Here is a 24055-nt window from a genome sequence, read left to right on the forward strand (position 1 = left end):
GACGGACGGCTAAGCTGCAGCGGCTGGGCTCTCGACCTCCCGCCGACATGCGGTCCCCACATCCCCTCCTCCCCTCCATCCGATTATATATTATATTATTATTATATATATTTTTCTTGAAAATTATATTATTTATTCTATATAAATAACCACTCCTGGCCGTCGCCTCCCCTTCATCACCATTTCTCAATCATCGCCGTCTTGCTCATCTCCCTCCCCTGCTCTCATTCTTCAATTCCGCGTGCGTCTGGTGTGTTGGGCTCCTCCCATCCGACCGATCGAAGGAGAAAGGCAACAATGGCGAAGGGCGGGCTGAGCAAGCTCCGGTGCATGATCAAGAGGTGGCACTCGTCGAGCCGCATCGTCTCCCGCGCGCCGTCGCCATCGGCTCACGACGGCGACGACCACGACGGCGCCATCGCCGGCGACGCGCGCGCGCGGGGCGCGTCGTTCCACGGCGCGGACGAGGTGCCCAAGGGCCTGCACCCGGTGTACGTCGGCAAGTCGCGCCGCCGGTACCTCATCGCCGAGGAGCTCGTGGGCCACCCGCTGTTCCAGACCCTCGTCCACCGCACCGGCGGCGGCGGCGCCACTGGGGGAGCAGCAGCAGCGGGTACCGTCGTCGGTTGCGAGGTCGTGCTCTTCGAGCACCTCCTCTGGATGCTGGAGAACGCCGACCCGCAGCCGGAGTCCCTCAACGAGCTCGTCGACTACTACGCCTGCTGACTGCTGAGAAGTGAACCCCCGCGCCCAGCCCGGCCCGCCGCCGCCGGAGCTCGAAGCTTCTCGAATCTCGAAGCCGCGGCCCGCGGCGGTAAATCATCTTGCAATTCCGATGTCTTAAGAAGGGGAAGTAGAGAAGAGGAACCATTGTTGCAGCTCATGAACGCAGCTCTGTTGGCTCCGTTGATTTGATTCGATTGCCATTAGTTGCTAGCATTATTTTATTTTATTTTTGTCGCTTAATAATAATGAAGATCTCTGGAGTCTGTACGTTGAAATGCAAAAATTACTCCCCGAATGCAACTCTTCGACGATGTGCATTGTTCTTCTACTGGCATGATCTTGGAGCGATGTAGAAAGCGAAACAGAGTGGGGCTCTAGAACACCAACCAAAATTTAGTCGTCAGAGAAGATGGCCGTCTCTGATAATACCATTTACGGATGTGGGTGTGTTAAGATGTCCAGAGAACATAAAAAACCAGAAATTTGGTGCATATGACCTGCTAGTCTGCTACTTATTTTGGCTACTAAGTAAACTTAAATGGAAAAAGTTTTAACCATAATGTCAAGAACTATAACTCTGGTATAGGGTATGCCGTCATCCGAGATGTTAGAACACCAATACATGTGTCGGGTTCATAAACCCAGGTCCTCGATGGGCCCGCTTCCCAGCAAGAACTCGGCCCAGTAGACGGCATTATAATGACGCGTGACTTCTGGGCCGGCCCAGATACCTAACGGCAGGCCGGAAGAGCGATCCAGTCTCCGACCGGAAGACCTGGCCAAGGAGGGGACAACGCTCGCTTCCGACTCTGACCCGCTTCTTCCGAACGGAAGGACTGGCCAAGGAGGGGACGACGCTCGCTTCCGACTCCGACCAGCTTTTCGGCCTGGGAATACACCGAACCTGTGCTTACGACTCTTCTTCGACCGGCGCGTTCGGAGCTGACTGAGAACGACCTACCGGGGACGCCCGTTTGGTAAGGACACAAGAGTCAGGCGGAGCAGATAAGGCAAGACGCTCAAGTTAACCGCAATACCGAGGACCGTACCCTGCACACCTGCAGGATAGTACCGCCAGACCATGCCAGAAGGGTGCTTCGCAACCTTTCAGACATGTCAGAACACGAACAATGTTGCGGGCGCCGACATTTGTCCTACAATATGGTGGGCGCCGACATTTGCCATACTAGAAGAACACGATGGAGCCTGCCACATGCATCTGAGCGTCAATAGTATTGTGGGCGTCGACAAACTGTCTTGTACCCGGTGGCGTGGGCAACAAGACTAGGAAACACACACACTCTCTCTCTCCTAACTTGTAAGGCCGTCTCATTCACCTATAAAAGGCGATGAGCTCTCTCCTGTAGAATGGTCATTCCGACTCTCTCTCTGCTAGGCTTTAGACATTCTGAGCACTCAAACAGCTCTACGGCTCTAGAACTCTAAAGCTACACAGATTATACGTTCCAATACTTAGTGCACGTAGGAGCTCCCGTCACTCTTGGCTCTTCAGTCCAGAGTTCGACCGGACCTCTAACACCCCCATCTTATTCCCACTCGTTTGTAACCCCACAGCAAACTTTGAGAAACTGGGATCAGGAATAAAGTCACCGACCGACTAAAACTAGACGTTGGGCACGTGGCCTGAACCAGTATAAACCCTGTGTCATTGAGTGTTAGGCCACATCCGATTACAACGTATGACAAAACTACAAATATTTACTTGTTTGTCACTTTTCGCACCGACAGTTGGCGCCGTCCGTGGGGAAGACGTCGTACGTTCATGCTTTTGGTCATCGGATGGCCCACCTTTCCGCCATCTTCGTCATGACGGGCTCAAGCGATACTATTCGCTTTGGCTCACTAGAGTTTCCCACACTCCCACCTGTTGGGATGTAGGTTCCTCCCATCTTCAAGCTGTCCCAGACCTTCCTCTTCGAAAGCCTGGACTTCGTCGCCGACTAGCTCGACGCGCTTCGCCTTCGTGAGGAGGCACTAGTCCTAGAGCTCGTCGGAGGAGGAGCGCCCTCCATTGGCTCCGGGCCACCCAACGACCTCAATGACGAGACACCTGCGCTTCGCTTTAAGCCCACACTAGGCTCAAACCCCACTGTGAGTAACATACATATTGTTCTTTACTCGCTATTTAATATCTTCCGCCGACTCTCTAGAGGGACCCCATTGTCCTCACCGCAACCGCCATGCGACCGGTTCCCCTACGGCCTCGCATCCCCCGTGGACGCGTACGCATGGGGGCTCCGAAAGATGTTGACGCCGCCCCTCTCACATTCAAATTTGTGGGGATGGCGGGCTACGCTCCCGCCTCTTTCCACGACCTCATGGATGATGAGGTTGAAAGCGACGGCTCCAACATCGGCGATGTCATGGCACCTAGCCACCCTTTGTCCCGGGAGTGCGCTATGGCAAACGCTTTGGGATAGCCACCAGTGATAGCGAAGTCTCTACAGACTCACATCCCTCATGACCCTCGTGCGGAGGCCCTCGCACATGCACAGGAGCACGGCGAGGAGTTACGACAAAGGCAGCAGAGCCAGCCACCACCTACGTCGACATGCTCGGCGCAGCATGCTGCGCCACACGTGTGTAACCTGACGAGCGGCGCCCGGGGTCACGCCCATCAGGTCCAGCGCAACATCATGGATGGAGGAAACGATCCCCCATAGTTCGCTCAGGCTAGCCAGAATATCGCCGCTGCGGCGATGCTTCTACGCGGCCTTCCTAAGCCTATCGACCCCTAGGAGCAGGCGATCCACCGAAACCTCCGGACGCTGGTGGAAACTACCGCCGTTCAACAGGTGGAAAGCTCCGTATCACGACACCGGCTCATGGCCTCTTTCCCTACCAAGGGAATGCGAGCACACCAATTGAATTGCTCCATCCGGTCACCACTACAGTCGTCGGCGCGTGGAATAGGAGGCCGCAGCTGCACCATGGCCTGACCCAGCGCTCGTTCCACACCAACCCCTTGTGCACGAACGGCTTGGGCCGAATCAAGATGCTCGCAGCAGCATCTACAATCGATGTCAAGCCCGGCGTGATGATCACGTCCATCATGGGGCAATGAGAATAGGCAGCACAAGCCTTGGCCGGACCATTGAGGGGAGTGGGGAAACGCACCCTAGGCATGGTCGCTGACCAGATGACCAGAGTCCCAACCCGAATGGCCCAGGACCATAGGCCTTTGGCCGTCGCATCTAGAAAGTGTCGTTCCCACAGCGCTTTCGACCACCTACCAACATCGCCAAATACACTGGGGAAAAGAATCCTGGTATATGGCTCAAAGACTTTTGGCTCGCCTACCGAACCAGAGGAGTGGATGATGCCACTTCATCATTTAATACCTCCCCATCTGCGTGGGGGAGCATGTTCGAGCATGGCTCGAATTTCTCTCGCCTGACAGCATCCGCGGCTGGGAGGATCTCAAGAGGATCTTTATCGGGAATTTCTAGGGGATGTATGTTCGCCATGGAAATTCCTAGGACCTCAAGAACTACCAGCAGGAGCCCAATGAGTCCCTACGGGATTACATCCGTAGGTTCTCAAAATGATGTAACTCTCTTCCTAATGTCGTTGATGTGGACGTCATCAGCACTTTCCTCTCTAGGACAACATGTGAGTCCTTGATCCACAAGCTCGACTGTCTAAAGCCCCGTGCTACCCATGACCTGCTCGACATCGTCACGAACCACGCCTTCGACAAGGAGGCGATCAGAGTGATATTTAGTGGAGGCTAGGACAAGGGCAAGGCCAAGCGTGAGGACCAAGATGAGGGCCCCACCATGCAAAGGGGCAAAAAGAACAAGAAGGATCGACGTCGACCGGCCAACTTCGCTTTGGTCACCGTGGCCGATCGTGCAGGCAAGCAGCCCCAACAGGGTTAGTCCGACCACTTCGACAAGCTCATGGAGAGCCCATGCACCAACCACGCCTAACCTATCAAGCACCTCTATAAGGATTGCGAAATCCTCAAGCGCTTTCTATGGTAGGTCGATGGGCTGAAGGAAGGAAAGGGCAAGGAGGCAGCAGCCAAGAAAGGTGGCACAACAGGCAAGGATGATGACAGTTTTCCTGACCTCGAGGAATACCTCATGATCTTTGGGGGATCCAATGCCATCTACTCCAAGTGCTAGCACAATGTGCGCTATAGAGAAGCATGTGTCGCTAAAACGGTCGTTCCCTCTTTCCTTAGCTAGTTAGAATCTCTGATCACTTTTGATTAGAGGGACCATCCTTCCCACATCGCCAGACTGGGTCGCTACCCGCTCATCGTTGACCCCATTGTCCGTAAGAAGCGCCTCACCAAGGTGCTGATGGACGGAGGCAGCAGTCTAAACATCCTCTACGTCTGACCCCTGAGAGCTGGCTCCACTTCGGCTGACCCCCGAGGGCTGGCTCTGCCTCAGCCAACATTTAGTGGCTGGGTCCGTCTCGCCTGACATCTGAGGACTGGCCCCGCTTTGCCCAATCCCTCGAACACGGTCCCTAACAGAAGCTCGTGCCGCCACCAACCACTACGGGCCAGAGAGTACAACCCAGGTCAAACTTCTGACATCGTATAGGGAGCGGTCGTGTCTTAGCACGACCCATCTCCATGACATGATGTTCTAGGGACTCACATCGACCCGCAGTGACGGACGCATGGTCACTATGCTGCCTACACCCTGTACGACCGCTAAATCAGCATGCTAGTTCATCGGTCCAACGCTTGGGTCCATGATCTATTGCGCCCGACCCCTTGGCCATGCCCGATGCATGGGTCTGTACTTCATCGTGCCCAACGGCGACTCACGATCTTACACCCATCCGTTGCTCTCATACAACGAGTATAAACGGCCCCTTCACGACTTTACTGAAGTCCCAAAAGGGCTCGGGGGCTCCTATCAGGTTCATAAACCTAGGGTCCCCGATGGGCCTGCTTCCCAACAAGAACTCGGCCCAGCAGACAGCATTACAATGATGCACGACTCCTAGGCCAGGCCAGATACCTAACGATAGGCCGGAAGAGCGATCTAGTTTCCGACCAGAAGACCTGGCCAAGGAGGGGACAACGCTTGCTTCTGAGTCCGACCTGCTTCTTTCGACCGAAAGGACTGGCCAAGGAGGGGATGACGCTCGCTTCTAACTTTGACCCGCTTTTCGGCCTGGGAATACACCGAACCTCTGCTTATGGCTCTTCTCCGACCGGCGCAGTCAGAGCCGACTGGGAACGACCGATTGGGGACGCCCATTCGGTAAGGACCCAAGAGTCAAGCGGAGCAGATAAGGCAAGGCACAAAATTCAACTGCAATACCGAGGACCGTACCCTGCACACCTGTAGGACAGTACCGCCAGGCCATGCTAGAAGGGAGCTTTGCAACCTTTCAGACATGTCAGAACACGAATAGTGTTGTGGGCGTCGACATTTGTCCTACATATGGTGGGCGCCGACATTTGCCATACCAGAAGAATACGATGGAGCCCGCCACTTGCATCTGGGCATCAACAGTATTGTGGGCGCCGACAAACTGTCTTGTACCCAATGGCGTGGGCAATAAGACTAGAAAACACATACACGCTCTCTCTCTCTCTCTCCTAACTTGTAAGGCCATCCCCTTCACCTATAAAAGGGGATGCGCTATCTCCTGAAGAACGGTCATTTCTGACTCTCTCTCTGCTAAGCTTTAAACATTCCGAGCACTCAAATAGCTCCACGGCTCTAGAACTCTAAAGCTACACAAAGCATATGTTCCAATACTTAGCGCACGTAGGAGCTCCCGTCACTCTTGGATCTTCAGTCCAGAGTCCGACCGGACCTCTAGCACCCCCAATCTTATTCCCACTCGTTTGTAACCCCACAGCAAACTTCGAGCACCTGGGCTCAGGAATAAAGTCACTGACCGACTGAAACTGGACGTAGGGCACGTTGCCTAAACCAGTATAGACCATGTATCATTGAGTGCTAGGCCACATCCGATCACAACGTACGACAAAACTACAAATATTTACTTGTTGATCACTTTTCGCACCAACAACATGAGTAGCGGAGGCTAAAGTAAACATAAGCTAATACCACTGTATCATTTGTGGATGTTTTGCAGGGATGCTAGATAAAGCCTTCGTGTGGAGCCTAAGACGGTGCGGAAACCTAGCGATACAAGCGGAGGCCATGCACGTGTTTCGGGGAGAAACCTAGAAAAGTCTCCCTCGGCTGTCGGAAGGCCTCCGCCACCAACCGTTGGTTGGGCGGAGGCCTAAGCATGATCCTATAAGTTGTCCGAAGGAGTCCATGGGTGAAGGCTCAGAGGCGAGAGCGGGGGCACCAGTGGCTCCGGCGGAGACCTCGCTGTTTTCACCAGAGAATGAGGCCTTCACAAGCACCGCGGCCCAAGATTGGAGACAGGCTTCTGATGGGCCTAAGGCTAAGGCCCAAGAAGCAAAGCCGGTGCAGGAAGACAAAACCCAGGATGCCTCTGGAGGTCTGAACTAGTGTTAGGATATTCTAGAAATGTACCTTAGCTGTCAAATGATAAATTTGTAACATGTAGAAGTAGCAAACAGTGCCCTATAAAAGGAGGAGTCGTATGCTATGTAAGGTTGGTTGGTGAGTTCATTAATGAAGCCTTGATTGAGCCTGGTCCCACCATCATGTTCTCTCACCTTCGCCCAGTGCATTTGACTGGGCGAAGACCTACTGTCCCCCGCTTGCTGGAAGCCTCCGGCTTTTCAACACGAGATTGTAAGAAAAAAATCAAAAATTTGAATATCAGAATATATGAACTAAAAACAAATATTTGAGACACTGAAAATTTCAAATAAAAACTTATCAACGGCAAACATATAGATCAGGTCGGTCAATACAACTTTGTTGTTTTTTTGCGAGTAATACAACTTTGTTATTAACCATGTGAACATTCAAGGTTGTTTAGAAATTCTAAATTTTGAATTTTAAAATCTATAAACTTAGAATACATATTTGGGACTAAATGATCTTAAATAAAAAAACTTTTCAACTACAAAGTTGTAGACTGTATTGAGAGAACTATAATTTTGGTATATACCATGTCAACATCTGAGACTGTTTCAAATTAAATTTTGTGCACTTAAAACAATATTTTGGGACTGTAAATAGTTTTAAATCAAAAACTTCTGAACTATAAATTTATAGATCACGTCAAGAGCTACAATTTTAATATAAAGCTTGTTTCCATCGTGTTCACCCATGAAAATTTATGAATTATTTTCGATGTAACTATTTATTGAGACAAGGTGTCCCAAGATATCAGGGATAGTAACGAACTATATCTTGAACTCCATGCTAGCGAAGATGTAGAGCTTTTTTTTAGAATGGAAATAATTCGAGCTCCAGCCTTCTAGAAAAGAAGCACCAGTTCACAAAAAAGAAGAAAACACACGCAACATTAAAACTTATTACGAGGTTCTGAACTAGAGACTGAGTAGTACACAAAATGTCATCCATTAGACAAAAAAACTACATGGCACTTATTTCTAAGTAATTTGCATGCCTCGTGGATCTGATATTTGTAATCATCTGAGTACTGCAATTGAACCCACAACTAAAGCCAGTGCATCCTCTGAATAAAACCTGCAAAAATGTATTTGAGTGACCATTGTTAAAAATAAAATCGTTCGCCAAATTATCTAGCAAAGAGCAGCATCCCCAGTCAATAAACTAACTTGATGTAGAACTCCGACTAGTCAACTGCTGCTGCTGCTTATTGCTGAAGGCATTGCCTAGAGGTTGATTAATAGCTCTCTAGGGTGAACTTATGGTTTGACCTTTACCGGTTGGATCATAAAAACAGTGGCACATATACGTGTTGATCATTTTGTGTTTTGGGGCGTTGTTTTTAGAGAAAATCCTACCTGTAAAAGGTGCAAGGACGGGTTTCGAATCCTGGCCGATCAGCTCAACCACAGGGAGCCTTGCCACTACACTACTAGTGCGTTCTGGTGGTCTCTGTGTTTCATTGATAGTGCATGAAACCAAAGATTATATTGTGTGTTGTAGCTCGATGTGAGCAAGTTCTATCACAACGAACCTAACTAGCGGAGCTATGCTTAATTTACAATTTATTTACAATAAGACAACATATATGATCATACTTAGCTTGGGACAGAACTACAGTGACGTGAATTGCGACCTGCTACTACCCAGACAAACGGTGAGCTTGAAATGAGCCTTACATTAGGAACAAACTGCGTGTGGTATTACAAAATCAATACTCCCTCCGTACTAAAAAATCATGACGTTTTAGAGGGTAGAGTGGTTTTCACTAATGAAGTCGTTTTGGGCGCATGGAGAGAGTTTTGGACGGGATTACCCTCACTGTTTCGTATCTTGGCCCGTCACGGCGTCGCCAAGTCCCGAGGATACATTTAATTGCACCTCCTCGCTTGCCGTCGTCCCTTGCTTCGCTCGCGCCGCGCATCAGAGAGAGAGTCCGTCGCTTGTCTCTATGGAGAGAGAGAGCTCGCGCTGCGCATGGAGGCCACGAAGCGATGCATGGAGGCCATCGCGCCGCAGGACGTCATGCCGCCGGAGTCTGTCGAGCTGCGCCGCAGGACGTCGCTGGCCACGGCGGAGTCAGAGGATGACGCGGTCGGAGACGCGGGAGCCTCCAAGGAGGATGAGGAGGTGGGCTCTCGGAGCCGGAGGATGAGTCATCCATGGCCATGGCTCCTCGGCAAGGGAACAGTAGCAATGCGGGGTGCGCACATGAAAAAGAAAGGAGATACAAAGATAGAGTACTATTTGTTCGATCAAGATTAAATGTCTCATGCATACATCCATATTTGCCTAAATACCAAAGAAGTCTAATTGTGCAGCTACTAATCCAAGGTCTAGTTGTTCCTCCATGAACCAAGCTTCTCCAAAGCGTCAGATACCAACGAGAGAATAATATTGAAATTTTGAAAGGCTCATTCATGAAATTAAATTCAGTTGTAATGATATACTACTACTCATGAAATTAGACTGAGTTGAAACTAGAAAAGAAAATGTACTCGTAGAGAGTGTACATGTTGAACCCTCAGAATAAGGCCATCAACGCTTTTTGCATCTTTGTTAATTTCAATAGCTTGGATAGCACGAGATATGCCCGGATCTACAATATCAAAGTTTGGTGAATTAGATGGTTGAAAAATGACCCTAATGTCGAAACCATCTTCTTTACCAACTTCAAGGAAGTGTGGATCATCATGTTCTACTCTAATATGAGAAGGTGCATTATCTTGCAGAATGTAGATAGGCTTGTCGACATCTTCTAATGGCCATCTAGCTCGAATAGCATGAAGAACACTAGAAATCATGAATTCTCTAATTACATCTCTTATAATTGTTGCTATCGGCTTCGCTTCAATTGTCCCAGCTGGCTGGTTAACACCCTACTTCTCTTAGCATGCTCAAAAGTAACTAGAGGAAAGCATCCAATCTTTCTGTTAAAAATACACACTCCCCCCTCATCGAATATTGGTCGAGCAGTCACACAAAAACATTATTTTAGGAATCTCTTGGAAGAACCTAAGGTCAATATTCTAGTAAGAACATAAGAACACCGTTCCTTATCTTCCGGTGGCAAGTTCAAATCCAAAGCAGCAAACGCTTCATTGTCATCTAGTAGAGTGGCATAAGAACATGTACGCTTAGACTTTAAATAATGGATGCATGCATCAAAAACACAGAGACGAAGATACAAAGAAGCAGGACAAGCACTTACCATTGGGATCCAACCCAGCAAAGAACTCGTCCATGTGTTGGGACAGTTGCACGACAAATGAACAAGAGGAGCTGGCTTAGTGTTGTGTTGCATACTAGTACTGCTTGCGCTGTGGCGTTTAAATAGGCAAGTGACCCAAACGAACTGGCGCAAAAATCACGCGCCAGCGAACGGAGCGATCCGCGCCAAGGGAAAAAATCACGCCAAAAAATCTCACCAACAGTCCCATGCAGCGGCCAACGCGAGCGCCAAGAAAAGTAATCCGCGCGCCAAGGGGGGAAAAATGCACCCACAGTGCCATGCAGCGAGTCTCAACGAATCAGGCAAGCGCCAACGAAAAAAATCGCGCTCAAAATTTACACATTACACAAAAAAATATGACGACGTGAGGGATCGAAAACTGCCCTTGTGGCTCGAGCCTCAACGAGATAACCAACCATGCCACGAATGTTTATTGTATTGGGGATACCTTCTACCCTATTTAATAAGGACAGGCCGGGAAAAGTACACCCTAATTAATTACTTATTGGTATGTTAAATCCTGTCATTTTTTTAGTATGGAGGGAGTACACGTTGCTGTCAGGCCAGGGTTTCGCTCAACACTTTGGACCCCAACCCCTCAGCTGTCACCATCTAATCCATGCTTAATAACCAGTTTTAAACTAAACGGTGCGCAGAGGTCTGATTAAAGAAGACGTGGAACACGAGTACACGACATGGGGGCGTGTACTCTGCTAAGCTTGATTTGTCGCCGATTCCATCTACTGCTCAGAGAACGCGCTGCCCTCCAACGTACAGGCCCTAAGCATTTTCTAATCACCGATATGGGATCAAGATTAAATTTGATATAAACATGGTATTGCAGTGTTTATTTATCGAGTACAGTACAATTTGAATTTTAAAAGCTGAGTGTAGTTGAGGCAATAGTTTGGTGTCCGATCGGTTCTCCCATGATTGCAACGTTGATGCGTGTCTTTCATGGGAATTGCACACCACAAAGCCCAACTACTAGTTGACAAACATGACCTAGTATTTCAAACTAACAAAAAAGTTTATTATCTTGATTAACCACCCTTCTTCCAAGTCATAACCTTAGATTAATTAGTGTGGACCTCAAGTATAAAAATTTAAAATTTGGGTTTGAGGTTAGACAGAGAAGAATCTAAAAGTGGATGCCTTGTAAATCATTGGACAGAGAGCGGAGAAGACGTACAAGAAGTATGGAAGATGGCCATGCAGTAAGGCGAATGGAGTGGTGCCTTTTGGCTTTGTTGCTTCCTTTGGCCGATGTTATGGTTGGCTCCCTTGACTCCTACAAGGAAAATTAGAGTAGGAGAGACATCAAATGATTAGTAGTGGTTGCCCTGATGATTAAAGTAGACTAATGATGCGTGCATTCGAGTAAGGTGCTCTGTGCCATGCATCTCTCCATTTTATATGCACATCTCTCCATTTTATATGCACTGCACCTGCACTTGACACACACACCCCTCTGAATTGTATCCGTGTCTCGCACTTGTTTTTGAGAAAATAATTAAATGAAAATAAAAGTGTCGGTGCAGAATGTGACTAACTAGTGAATATTTATAGTTTTATTGTACGTTGTGATCAGAGGTGGCCTAGCACTCAATGACACAGGATTTATACTGGTTCGGGCAACGTGCCCTACGTCCAGTCGGGGTCGGTCGGTGACTTTATTCCTGAGCCAGGCGCTCGAAGTTTGCAGTGGGGTTACAAACGAGAAGGAGGAAGATGGGGTGTACAAGAGGTCCGGTCAGCTCCGACCGGAAGGGCCGAGAGTGACAGGAACTTTGCCATGAGCTAGGTGTTCAAGCAAATGCTTGCGGTCGGAACTTGGTGGTTCTATGGTTATGAGCTATCGATCTGAGGAACTCTAGCCTACTGGAATCGGACTTTAATCATTTGGTCCCCTCTGTTGGAGGGAGTCCATCCCCTTTTATAGATGAAGGGGGTGGCTTTACAGGTGAGAGGGAGAGGGTACAGATGTTTTTAAGCCTTGTTGCCCACGCCGACGAGGATCAGATAGTGGTAGGCCCCCACAACATTGTTGATGTCACAGTAGAATGTCAGGTGCATGTGGGAGATGGCGTTGTCTTCTTCAGGAAGGGTTGACGTTAGTACCTGCAAACAACTATTTGATGCCTAGAGGTATGTGAGGAGCTATACTCACCCGGTACGGTAAATCCTAGTGCTCATACCGCTATCGATGTCCAGGGACACGCTGGGGGTTTTACCGTATGGGAGTTTTAGTAGCCCCTACAATACTGTAGTGGGAGACGTCGGCGCCTACAATACTGTTTGTGTCAGGGTGGCTACAGAGTGTTGTTCCGTGCAGGGTATGGTCCTTGGTATAGTGGTTTTGACTTGTGAGCCTTGCCTTGCCTCTCTCCACACGCCTTCTAGATCCTTCCGAGTGGGCGTCCCCGGTCGGATGGCTCCAGTCGGCTCTGAGCGCGTCGGTCGGAGAAGAGCAGTGAGCAGGGTTCCTATGAGCCCCGGTCGGAGGGACGCGGGGTCGGAGTCGGAAGTAGGGCTTGGGGCCGGCCTTCGATCGACGAGGCCGTCTGGAGGCAGCTGATGCCCGAGTTGAGGGCTCCGGTCGGAGAGGTGGGCCAAAGTAGCTGATGAGCGGGTGTTGCTCTTCTTGGGCCTGGCCTTCCGGTCGGTTGCTGGACCGTTCCTTTGCCCTGTTGTTTTTAGACTCTTGGGCCGAGCCTTGGCGCAGAAGTCGGTCCCCGAGGGAACCTGGGTTTATGAACCCGACAGGAGCCCCCGAGCCCCCGGGTGATTCGGGTAGAATCGTCTAGGGGATTTTTGTCTTGTTGGTGGGTGGGCGCGAGCGCACCCACAGGTGTAGCCTCCGGGTGGTTCAGGCAGAACCGTCTGGGGGTGTTCGTTTTAGCGTGCGTGTGTCGTGTTTTTTGTTTGAGACGGAATTTAACCAAGGCGTCGTTGTGCAGCCGAGGCGTTTTTCAACTTCCTGATCCCGACGTTGATGCACGCCGTGGATCGGGTGAGGGAGTTAGTTCGGCAGTTAGAGAGCTCTCTGATCCTGGCGTTGGTGTGCGCTGTGGTTTTGAAATGGTTAGTTCAGGGGATGGATGTGACCGTGCCCGTGGATCCTGGTGTCATGGATCCCTGGCCTCTGTGTAGCCTGGTCAGCCGAGGTAGTTAGTTTAGTTAGTTTTCATGCAAGTTTGGAGTCGTGGTCCCTTGATTTTTGGAGCATACGCGAGTTCAAAGTCGCGGTCCCAAGCCGTAGCCGGATGTCATAGATCCTGTCGATGCGAGTTTGGGGTCGTGGTCCCTAGATTTCTTTGGAGTGCAGTCGGAAATGAAGCCATTATGCGAGTTCGGAGTCGTGGTCTCAAGCCATAGCCGGATGTCGTAGATCCTGTTGACGCAAGTTCGGGGTCGTGGTCACTGGATTTCTTTGGAGTTCTGTCGGAAATGAAGCCGTTACGCGAGTTCGGAGTCACGGTCCCAAGCCGTAGCCGGATGTCATAGATCCTGTTGACGCAAGTTCAGGGTCGTGGTCACTGGATTTCTTTAGAGTTCAGTCGGAAATGAAGCCGTTACGTGAGTTCGGAGTCGCGGTCCAAAGGTTTTTGGAATTTGAGCCCCCGAGCCTTGTCGAGCCTTCGTGGGGGTCGGTGTGAGTTGTTTTTGCGTTACCCCATCCGGTTCCTCACAACCGGAGGGGCTGAGTTTCATTGCTTGTCCCGATCGCTCAGGCTCAAAGACTAGCTCGGTGAGCTCGCTAACGGGTGTGATCGAGTGGAATCCGGATCCGTCGTTCATGATGAGGTCGGTATAGCACTCTTGTGACATTCCACTACTCCTTTACCTATAGCCCAGCAGATGCCTAGGTCATTTCGGAGACCGACCTAGGTGGCCTAATGACCTCCCCTCGATGTAGATTCTGTGGGCTTGGCGAGAGGTTCAGGATCGAACGAGAAGGTTGAGATGACCCGGTTTGCCAGACCGGGCGAAGGCCGCACGGTGCTCATCTATGGTTTTCTCCCCTGGCTCTGTTGTTTGCTCATGTCGAATGAGGCAACCATCGCTTCGTGACGCAACACGGAGCGTTCTGGTGCATTTCGCTGCACGTGCGATGCTTAGTTCCTGAGCCCCCAGGCGATTCTGGGCCCAAATCGTCCGGGAGGCGCGGGCGTATGGAATGAAGTGCACGTATGGATGTATGAAATGATTTATAAGGAAATAGAGGGGTTCGGTACTGCTCACCTTGATGGCTAACGCGACGGGGTTTGGAGAGCTTTAGTCGGAAATGTCCGATCGGAACCTTGACGACCTGAGTGACGGGTTCGGAGAGCTTCAGTTGGAAATGTCTGACCGGGACCCGTGTTTGTCATTCGTGATGGAGTCGGCATGGCCTAGGGGGCGCCCCTTCGCTTCCTTTCCTATCATTCGATGTCTATCCTTACCTGTCATTTGGGTTCTTCTAGGTTTGGCCTGGGGAAGCGAGGAGCTGCCTGCGTGCGGTGGTGCTTTGGTTCCTATGCCCGTCGTGTGGTAGTGGTTGATCATGTGGTAGTGGTGGGCCATGGCCAGGCCATGTCCCTTCTGATTAGGAGCTATTCCGTCGGGCTGAGCACGTCTCATCGGTCAGCGCACGTCCTATCTGCATTAAATGAAAAAGAGAGAGATTCTCGCCCCATCGTTCCGGCTTCCCCGATCAGTGCGTCCTTCCGTAACCGCTGCTCCCTTTTCCTTAAGTAGGAGAGGGGAGAGGTTTTTGTTCCGTTCTTTTGCCTATTCTTCATCTGTTGCCGCCTTCTCTCTTCCTTTTTGCCGTGAATGTTCCTGAGAGTCGCGGAGGTTTCTAGGAAGGGGAGAGAGCGGGGGAGAAGAGAGGAAGTCACCGAAATGTTGGACTAGAGGTCGTCCACCGTGAGGTTGTCGGTGCTGGAAGCTTTCGTCATGAAGGGGTTTCTACTGCCGTAGTAGGTGGCGCACTGGAGGGTCCCTAGGAAGGAGGAGTTTCCGCAACCTCGTCCGAACGAGGTGGTTTCTTTCCTTACCTTCCACGAGCGTTGATTGGGATACCCCGCGCATTGGTTCCTACGCGGGCTCCACAATGAGAGGGGTCTGGAGCTACAGCACCTCAATCCAACAGGGGTGCTGCACATCGCTGGTTTTGTCACCATCTGCGAGGCCTTCCTTGGGATGGAGCCACACGTGGATCTCTTCTGGCTCTTCTTCTTCGAGAGGGCTATGACGGTGGGGAATTCGGCCGAGACCGCACCGGTGGGAGGGTTCGCCCTGTAGAAGAAGCCGAGCGCGGGAGGTGTGTATCCCGCGCACTCCCCATGCAACTCCAATCGGGGATGGCACGGGGAGTGGTTTTACATCCAGAATCCGGTAGAGGCATCGTTTCTGGCGTTCACCGGTGGGAGGTCGGTGAAGCAGAAAAGTTGGTCATGGGGTTGCGCCCGCATGGAGAGGCACAAGGTGGATGTCATTGAGGAGGAGCTATGGAAGCTCGTAAGGCTCGACCTCTACGGGGTGCGGGTGTTCCACGCCCTCTTTTGTTGTTGGGTTGCACTGTTGGCGGAGAGGATGTGTCCAATGTGGATGTACGGTGGTCGGTCGGACCCGAACCGTGTGTCATCGGAGGAGCTGCCGGACGATGAGGTCTAGAGTCACCTTAGTCGGGTACTGCAACTGAGGCCCAGGGATACGGTTGTGGGGAAACCCATACCGTTTAATGCCTCGATCATGTCTAACCTGGTATGATCATTTATTTTATTCGTGTTTCTTCCTCTGCTTTTGCTATTTCTTGATTCCGGGGCATCCGTTCCATAGGGGCTTGAAAAGTACAAGTCCCGATTGCACCTCCCTAGGGGACCAGAGGGAAGGGCCTAGCAAGCCGCCCAGAAGGAGGCTGTAGACGCCCAAAAGAAGAAGAGAACCAGGGAGGTTCGGCGGAAGGAAGAGAAGAAGAAAGAGGTCGCCCGGTGTGTGAGGGCCAGGGAACGTAGGAGCGATGTCGAGTCGGAACTCGCGTCGGATGATACTACGGACTTGGACGACATGGTCTTCTCCGATGAGGAGGAGAGTCAGGAGGTCTCGGCGGAGCGTCTCGACCCTACGGCGATGTCCACTGACGAGGAGCAGGAGGCCGCACGGTGTGCGGAGGTTCCTGCATCGAGGAAGCACGCTGCGAGTGTGGACATCATCGGCAAACAGGCGGTGAAGCGGATGTGGTCACCACGCCCCTTGGTGGCGTCGCCGGTTCCGTCGTCGCCTGTGGCGGACGTGGCCGAGCGAGCCAGGCGGTCTGAGGAGCGGACTGGCACTCGTGTGCCGGTGGGACCGGTGCCAATGCCTAGCTCATAGTCGGAGGAGGCCCTGCCTGTTGTGGGTGTGGTCGAGCAGTCTAGGCGGTCTGAGGAGTAGACTAGTGCCCGGGCAACACGTGACTTGCGGTCGAAGGATGCTCCATCCACTGCTCCGGTCGGGGAGTCCTGAGTCGGCGATCGTAGTGACCCGCAGGTCAGGCAGGAGCCTATCAGGACGACTCCACCCTCATCCGAAGTGAGGGGGCATGGGTCATAGTCTGGGAGCGGCCCTCGTCCTGTAGGTCCATTGTTGTTGGGGCTTGCCTTCAGGGTCATGCCGCTCACCTCCCGGTATGTTTCCCTTTGCTGCCCTTCGATCTTTTGCCGGTTGAGTCCTTTTGGAGTGTGACCCATCTGTAATTTCTGTCAGCGGCCGGGGGATGCCGGGGTTGAGCACCGCTCTGACCCCCATGTAGGAGACTTGGAGGCCTACCCTATAGTGCTCCCTCCCGTGGGTGGTGCTCCCTGAGGTGGCTGCTGATAAGGTGGCAGCGGTGGCGTCGGTGTTGGCAGCGATCCCGGTACCGATGGCAGGGGTTGCGTCTGAGGTAACCCTCGCGGCCCGTACTCTGCCGGTCATGGTGGAAGAGACGTGGGAGGGTGAGCTCCCTATCTCGCTGGGTGGAGGGCCGCACGGCTTATCCTTGTCGTCGAAGCCAAAGGCGCTGAAGGGAAGGGCGACCGGGATGGAGTTGGGACGCCTAGTGGCATTCCACGCAGATGAGGTGGTGGAGATCCTATCTGATGATGAGGTGGACGTCGCGGTGGAGCCACCGGTGTCACCGCGGGAGCTGGCGGTGTCGCCACGAGAGCTGGCAGCGTTGCCACGGGAGCTGGCGGTGGTCTAGTTGGAGGCTGGGCCCTCCGGCGGTTCGCCGGAGGGTGACCTATAGTGGCCTTGCCAAGGACCCATCAAAGGCGAGGTTCGTCCTCCGGGATTCCTGGGAGCGTCAGCTCTAGGACATTTTTGGGGGGCAAGGGCATGTTGCGGTGTCCGAGCTCACCAAGCTATCCGCGAAGCTTGAAAGCGCCCGGAAACAGGCCTAGTTCGCTCGACAGTTGGTTGAGGGTGACATGCAGCTCACCGCGGAGGTGAGTTTCTGGTACTTGTCCTCAACCTTTGAATCTTTCGTTGGTTGTCTTTAGCATGCTTGTTTTTTGTAGGATATAAGGAAGATGTCATCCCGCAAGTCTTTCTTCCTCTAGGCAGAACACGCCCGGATGGCTGAGCTCAAGCGCCAGGTAGAGTCTGCTCGTCGCGAGTCCTAGGACCGAGTAGGCGACTGTCGCTGAGCAGGGGCTCGAGGCGACGAAAGCCCGCCAGGCGGAGACTGAGGTGGAGCTGTGGGTGTCCCTGGCGAGCACCGAGACGGTGCCCCAAGAGGCCTTAGCGGCCCTTGAGCTGGAGCGGAGTGCTCTGGCGTCGGAGCGGGTCGCCTTGGAGTCGGCAAGGAAGGCCCTAGAGGCGGACCAAGAGGTGCTCGCGCTCTGAGGCTGGGTGATGGAGACGAAGGAGGTGAACACCCGGCTACACGCGTAGGCAACTCGACAGGTGGAGGAGTTCTCCGCCCTTGAGAATTCTCACGCTGGTACGTTCCCTTTCTTTTTTTCGTTGCATTGGTTTATTTCTTTAGCCTATTCCTGAGCCTGTCGCCCCTCTCTCAGAGCTGGATGGAAAGGTAAAGACGCTGGAGCGGGACCTAGAGACGACCAAGGTGGCCCTCAGCCAAAATGCAGAGGAGCTGGCCAAGTCCCATGAAGAGCGACGTGCTCTTGAGGGAGACCTTGACTAGATCCGCAACATTGCCCAGCTTGTCGTCTCAGAAGTCTTTGGGTCGGTGCAAGGCACTAGCGCCCCTGCTGTCCAGCTGGCGGAGGTCCTGGATGCGGTCAAGGACCTTGCCAGGAGCGGGCTGTTTTATGGGGCGTCGGGGGTGTTGACCTCGGTGGCGACGTACCATCCAAATCTGGACTTTGCCACTATCTACGGCTGGTATGCTGAAGGCCTGAGCATGGAGGACATCCAGTCAATTGGGGAGAGCCTGCTGCCGCACGTGCGGTCGGTGTCGAAGCAAGTCTCCGCCGAGTGGGTGATGGATGTTCGCTGTGAAGACATGGCCTGAAGCATGCATGGGGAGGATGCCTCCGAACCTGCAGATAGCACGGAGCCTGGTTCGGGGAGGAACGTTGCCTCGGCCCCGATCGAGCCGGACGTCGTGCTGCCGGGGAGTGAGCAGCCTACGCCTTCGTCGGTCGCGCCGTCAGCTGATGCCGCCAGGCCGGTTTAATACCTTGATAAATATAAATAATTAGTAAACATAAGAAGTTTAAGTTCATGGGGTGAACCCCTATGTAAAATGCTCGTGTGTGTTTTAATGACTGCAATCGATTTTTGTTTTTATGATGGAGTTGCACCGTTTGGGGAAGCTTGTTCCCTTTCGTTCCTTAGTTTTCCCTTAGCATAATTTTGTTTTAAATTTCTTTCTTTCTCATACCTGCCCGTTTGTTCCGTAGGCTGCAACTTTGCGAGCCCGAGGCGTGGCCCGCGAGGCTTGGCCGGTCGTAACCATAGAAAAAGGCGGGGTGCGATCAGTCGGAATGTTCTAAAGCAAAGTTACGTAAGGTAAATCAAAAGAATGAACTGCCCTTTTGTTTGGGTAGAAAGGAGTTTCTCCATACGAAAGTAAAAGAGTACTTAAAGTAAAAATAAAAATTGAGGGGTAGTAGAGCCCCCTAGTGGAGCCCCCGAGCGCCTCGAGCCGAAAAGTGTTTGGGTCAGGGTGCTCTTATAGGAGCGTTCGCTAAGTATAGGTAAGATTGAAACTTAGGAAAAGAAGAAACGACATAGTTGTTCCAAGGTGCTCGGAGTGAGCGTCGTCGTCGTTGTTGTCCTTCAGTCGGTAGGCGTCCGGTTGGATCACTTCATCCTTCAGTCGTCTGGATCCTTGCCCGCTGCGCCCCCTTCTTCGGTTGCTACTTCCTTGCCTTTTTCTTCCTTTGGCCTGTCAGCTTACCTCAGCAGGCGCTTGAGGAGCTGGTAGTCCTTGTAGAGGTGTTTGACGGAGTAGTCGTGGTTGGTGCACGGGCTCTCTATGAGATCGTGGAAGTGGCCCAGAGGGTCTTGCTAGGGTTGCGTGCCCGCATGATCGGCCGCGGAGACCGACGTAAAGTTAGCCGGTTGGTGGTGATCCTTTCTGTTCTTTTTTCCCCTCTACGTGAAGGGGCCCTCGTCTTGATCCTAGCGCTTGGCCTTACCTTTGTCGTGGCCTCCGTTGAAGCACGGTGGGAACGACGCTTGCTGGAGCGGTTGGACAAAGGTCTGTGGTCCCAGGCGGTTGGGGCTAGGACTCCGGTCAACGTTGCGCATGTCTTGGTTTGGCCCGAGCCACGCGTAGATAGGCTGTCGGCACGGGGTGGTCATCAAGTCGAGGTGAGGTGCCATTGCGGCTTCCTGTGCCGCACTCTGTGGTTGTTGCTGTGATAGGGTGTAGTGCCCCATCTGCTGCGTCCCTGTTCCCCGGACGGGGAGCGAGGCCGTGAGTCGGCGTCGCGATATGGAGCACTCCGCTTGTTGAACGGCGGCGGTCTCCAGCAGTGCCCGGAGGTTCTGGTGGATCGCCTGTTCACGAGGGTCATTTGGCTCGGGCAGGTCGCGTAGGAGCATTGCCATGGCGGCAACGTTTTGACTGGCCCGAGTGAACTGCGGGGGATTAGTCCCCCGAACCGAGATGTTGCGCTGGGGCTGGCGGGCGCGACCCCGAGCGCCGTTCGCCAGTCTATGTGCACGGGGCGTAGTGTGGTGCGTCGAGCGCGCTGGTGTAGTCGGTGGCTCATGCAGCCATCATTGTCGTAGTTCCTCCCCATGTGCACGTGTGAGCTTGGGGGTCTCCGCATGAGGGGCCGGAGGGGCGTGAGTCCGTGAGAACTTGGCTTCCGTCGGTGGGTGTCCCGGAGGGTCCGCCATGGTGCACTCCCGGGACGGACGGTGGCTAGGTGCCATGTCGCCGATGCTAGAGTTGTCACTCTCGCCATCGTCATCCATGAGGTCGAAGAAACAGGTGGGAGCATAGCTCGTCATTCCCATGAATTCGGATGCGAGAGGGGGCGGCGCGAGCATCCTTCGGAACTCCCAGGCGTATGCGTCCGTGGAAGACGCGAGGTCGTAGGGGAACTGGCCGTATGGTGGTTGCGTTAGGGACAACGGGGTTCCGCCGGGTAATCGGCGGAAGATAGAGAATAGTGAGTACATAATAACGTGTATATTACTCACAGTGGGGTTTGAGCAGAGAGTTTGCTCGGAATGAAGCGTGGATGTCGTGTCGTCGAAGTCGCGCGTCCTGGAGTTGATGGAGGACGTCCCTCCGACGGGTGCCGGGTCACGAGCCTCCTCGTGGAGGTGTAGTACGCCGAGCCGGTCGGCGACGAAGTTCAAGCTTCCGAAGAGGAAGGCCTAGGATGGCTCAAAGACGGGTGGAACCCGCATCCCGGCGGGCGAGAGTGCGGGAAACTCCAACGAGCCGAAGCGAATCGTATCGCCCGAGCCCGCCACGGCGGGGGTGGCAGAAGTATGGGCCATCCGATGACCAAAAAGGTGTTGAACGTATAGCGTCTTCCCCACGGACGGCGCCAACTATCGGTGCAGAATGTGACCAACTAGTTTTCTGTACGTTGTGATTGGAGGTGGCCTAGCACTCAATGACATAGGATTTATACTGGTTCGGGCAACGTGCCCTACGTCCAGTCGGGGTCGGTCGGTGACTTTATTCCTGAGCCCAGGTGCTCGAAGTTTGCAGTGGGGTTACAAACGAGAAGGAGGAAGATGGGGTGTACAAGAGGTCCGGTCGGCTCCGACTAGAAGGGCCGAGAGTGACATGAACTTTGCTTTGAGCTAGGTGTTCAAGCGAGTGCTTGCGGTCGGAACTTGGTGGTTCTGTGATTATGAGCTATCGATCTGAGGAACTCTAGCCTACTAGAATCGGACTTTGATCATTTGGTCCCCTCTGTTGGAGGGAGTCCATCCCCTTTTATAGATGAAGATGATGGCTTTACAGGTGAGAGAGAGAGGGTATGGATGTTTTTAAGCCTTGTTGCCCACGTTGACGAGGATCGGATAGTGGTAGGCCCCCACAACGCTGTTGATGTCACGGTAGAATGTGAGGTGCACGTGGGAGATGGCGCTGTCTTCTTCAGGAAGGGTTGACGTCAGTACCTGCAAACAACTGTTTGATGCCTAGAGGTATGTGAGGAGCCTCGCTATACTCACCTGGTACGGTAAATCCTGGTGCCCATACCGCTATCGATGTCCAGGGACACGCGGGGTTTTTTACCGTATGGGAGTTTTAGCGGCCCCTACAATACTGTAGTGGGAGACGTTGGCGCCTACAATACTGTTTGTGTCAGGGTGGCTGCAAAGTGCTGTTCCGTGCAGGGTATGGTCCCTGGTATATTGGTTTTGACTTGTGAGCCTTGCCTTGTCTTTCTCCACACGTCTTCTAGTTCCTTCTGAGCGGGCGTCCCCGGTCGGATGGCTCCAGTCGGCTCTGAGCGCGCCGGTCGGAGAAGAGCGGTGAGCAGGGGTCCTATGAGCCCCGGTCGGAGGGATGCGGGGTCGGAGTCGGAAGTAGGGCTCGGGGCCGGCCTTCCGATCGGAGAGACCGTATGAAGGTGGCTGAAGCCCAAGTTGAGGGCTCCGGTCGGAGAGGTGGGCCGAAGTAGCTGATGAGCGGGTGTTGCTCTTCTTGGGCCTGGCCTTCCGATCGGTTGCTGGACCGTTCCTTTGTCCTGTTGTTTTTAGACTCTTGGGTCGAGCCTTGACGTAGAAGCCGATCCCCGAGGGACCCTGAGTTTATGAACCCGACAAAAAGACAAGCTGGTACCGAAAAGATTATGAAATCTACTTGGACTTTAGAGTTTATTTAAGTTAAACTGGGTTCAGATGTCAGAGAGGAGGCAACTACTACCATATACATGCGAGTCTAAAGCCCTGTCTGGTTAACAGGAACCGCTCCCTGAGACTATTCCTAGCTCGATTGCTTGCCTAATTTATATAACCTTTTATCCGTTGGAATGATTCGTGGGGGCAATCCAGGCTAACCGATCAGGGCCTAAAGGACAAATGAATGCAAAAGCTAAGCACCATGCATCGATCAACATGTACCTACTAAATTGTGTGTTCAAATGTACTAATATTAGTACCATTATTAGAAGTGCCAAAATTAATCAGGATCGAGATTGGCACGACGACATGCGACACGCAATCTAAGCACCTTAATTGGTGCAATCTAGCTCGAACGCAGACGGACTACCAACGTTTGACAGACATATATCTGCATCGCTGTTTATGATTGCTACTGCAATTTTCAGAGAGCGAATGTGCCTGTTTCAGCTGAGCATAACATAGCTGCAGCGATGTCCGAACACTGCAGAGAAATCTTTGTGAGATGTGTGACACATGAAGAAGTGCACCATACGGGCTGGAACAGTAGTGTGGCTTTCATGATACAGTGGAACACCCTGTTCGCTTGATCGTATCAGCCATGCTTATCTAGAGATGGCTAACGGGCCCGCCTGGCACGGCACGTCGTGCCTGCCGGGCCATGCCGAGGCGGGCACCATGCCTGACCTACGTCCCAGGCATGGCCTGCTGGGCGTTTATCGAGCCGGCCTGGCCCGAGAAGCACGTCCAGTCCAGCGTGCTGGGCCAGCCCGGGCCCACGATGAAGCACGACTGCGTGAGCAGCCAGAGAGAGGGGGAAGGGGAGGAAGCGCGAGCAGCCGAAGATGCAGTGGCCGCCGGCGACCTTGCCCTTGGGCCCAGATCCAGGACCCCCCGCCGTCGTGGCCGCCGGAGTGGAGGCCGGGAGGGATGCAGAGGGGGAGAGGTTGCGGCGTCTACGCATTGGCATCCCGTAGCAAGCCATCGCCGTAGTCGCGTCGGCCCGGCCTCGATGACGCCCGCAGCTCCATGAGCTACGGCCACCGGAGCAGTTGGGCCACGGATGGCGCAGCAGGGCCACTGGAGTAGCCCGCGTGGCTCCCACGCCGCCGCCGCGCTGCCGCTGCACCACAACCCCGCCACCGCACCGCCGCGCCGCCGCAGTCGCCTCCCGCCATGGCACCACAGATATGCGTGCCGACAGGCCGGATCCGGCCAAGGGGACTACGGATTCGGGCATGGCTGGGGCCAGAATCCCGCCGCCGGCTGCCGC

At 53.0% G+C, this 24055-nt stretch overlaps 1 protein-coding gene across 1 annotated transcript; it reads left to right on the top strand.

The window, feature by feature from the left end:
* Nucleotides 1-200: 200 nt before the first annotated feature.
* On the top strand, nucleotides 201-982 carry LOC136502098 (auxin-responsive protein SAUR76-like). The gene has a single exon (XM_066497579.1). It carries the CDS (start codon nucleotides 298-300, stop codon nucleotides 724-726), a length of 429 nt encoding a protein of 142 aa, XP_066353676.1. The 5' UTR covers nucleotides 201-297; the 3' UTR covers nucleotides 727-982.
* Nucleotides 983-24055: the final 23073 nt, after the last annotated feature.

Source organism: Miscanthus floridulus, chromosome 13, assembly GCF_019320115.1.
Source record: "Miscanthus floridulus cultivar M001 chromosome 13, ASM1932011v1, whole genome shotgun sequence".
In the NCBI taxonomy this organism is placed as follows: Eukaryota; Viridiplantae; Streptophyta; class Magnoliopsida; order Poales; family Poaceae; genus Miscanthus; species Miscanthus floridulus.

Bases quoted from the DNA above. Each gene is read 5' to 3' on its own strand.
- LOC136502098 (XM_066497579.1), top strand. From the start codon at position 298: ATGGCGAAGGGCGGGCTGAGCAAGCTCCGGTGCATGATCAAGAGGTGG.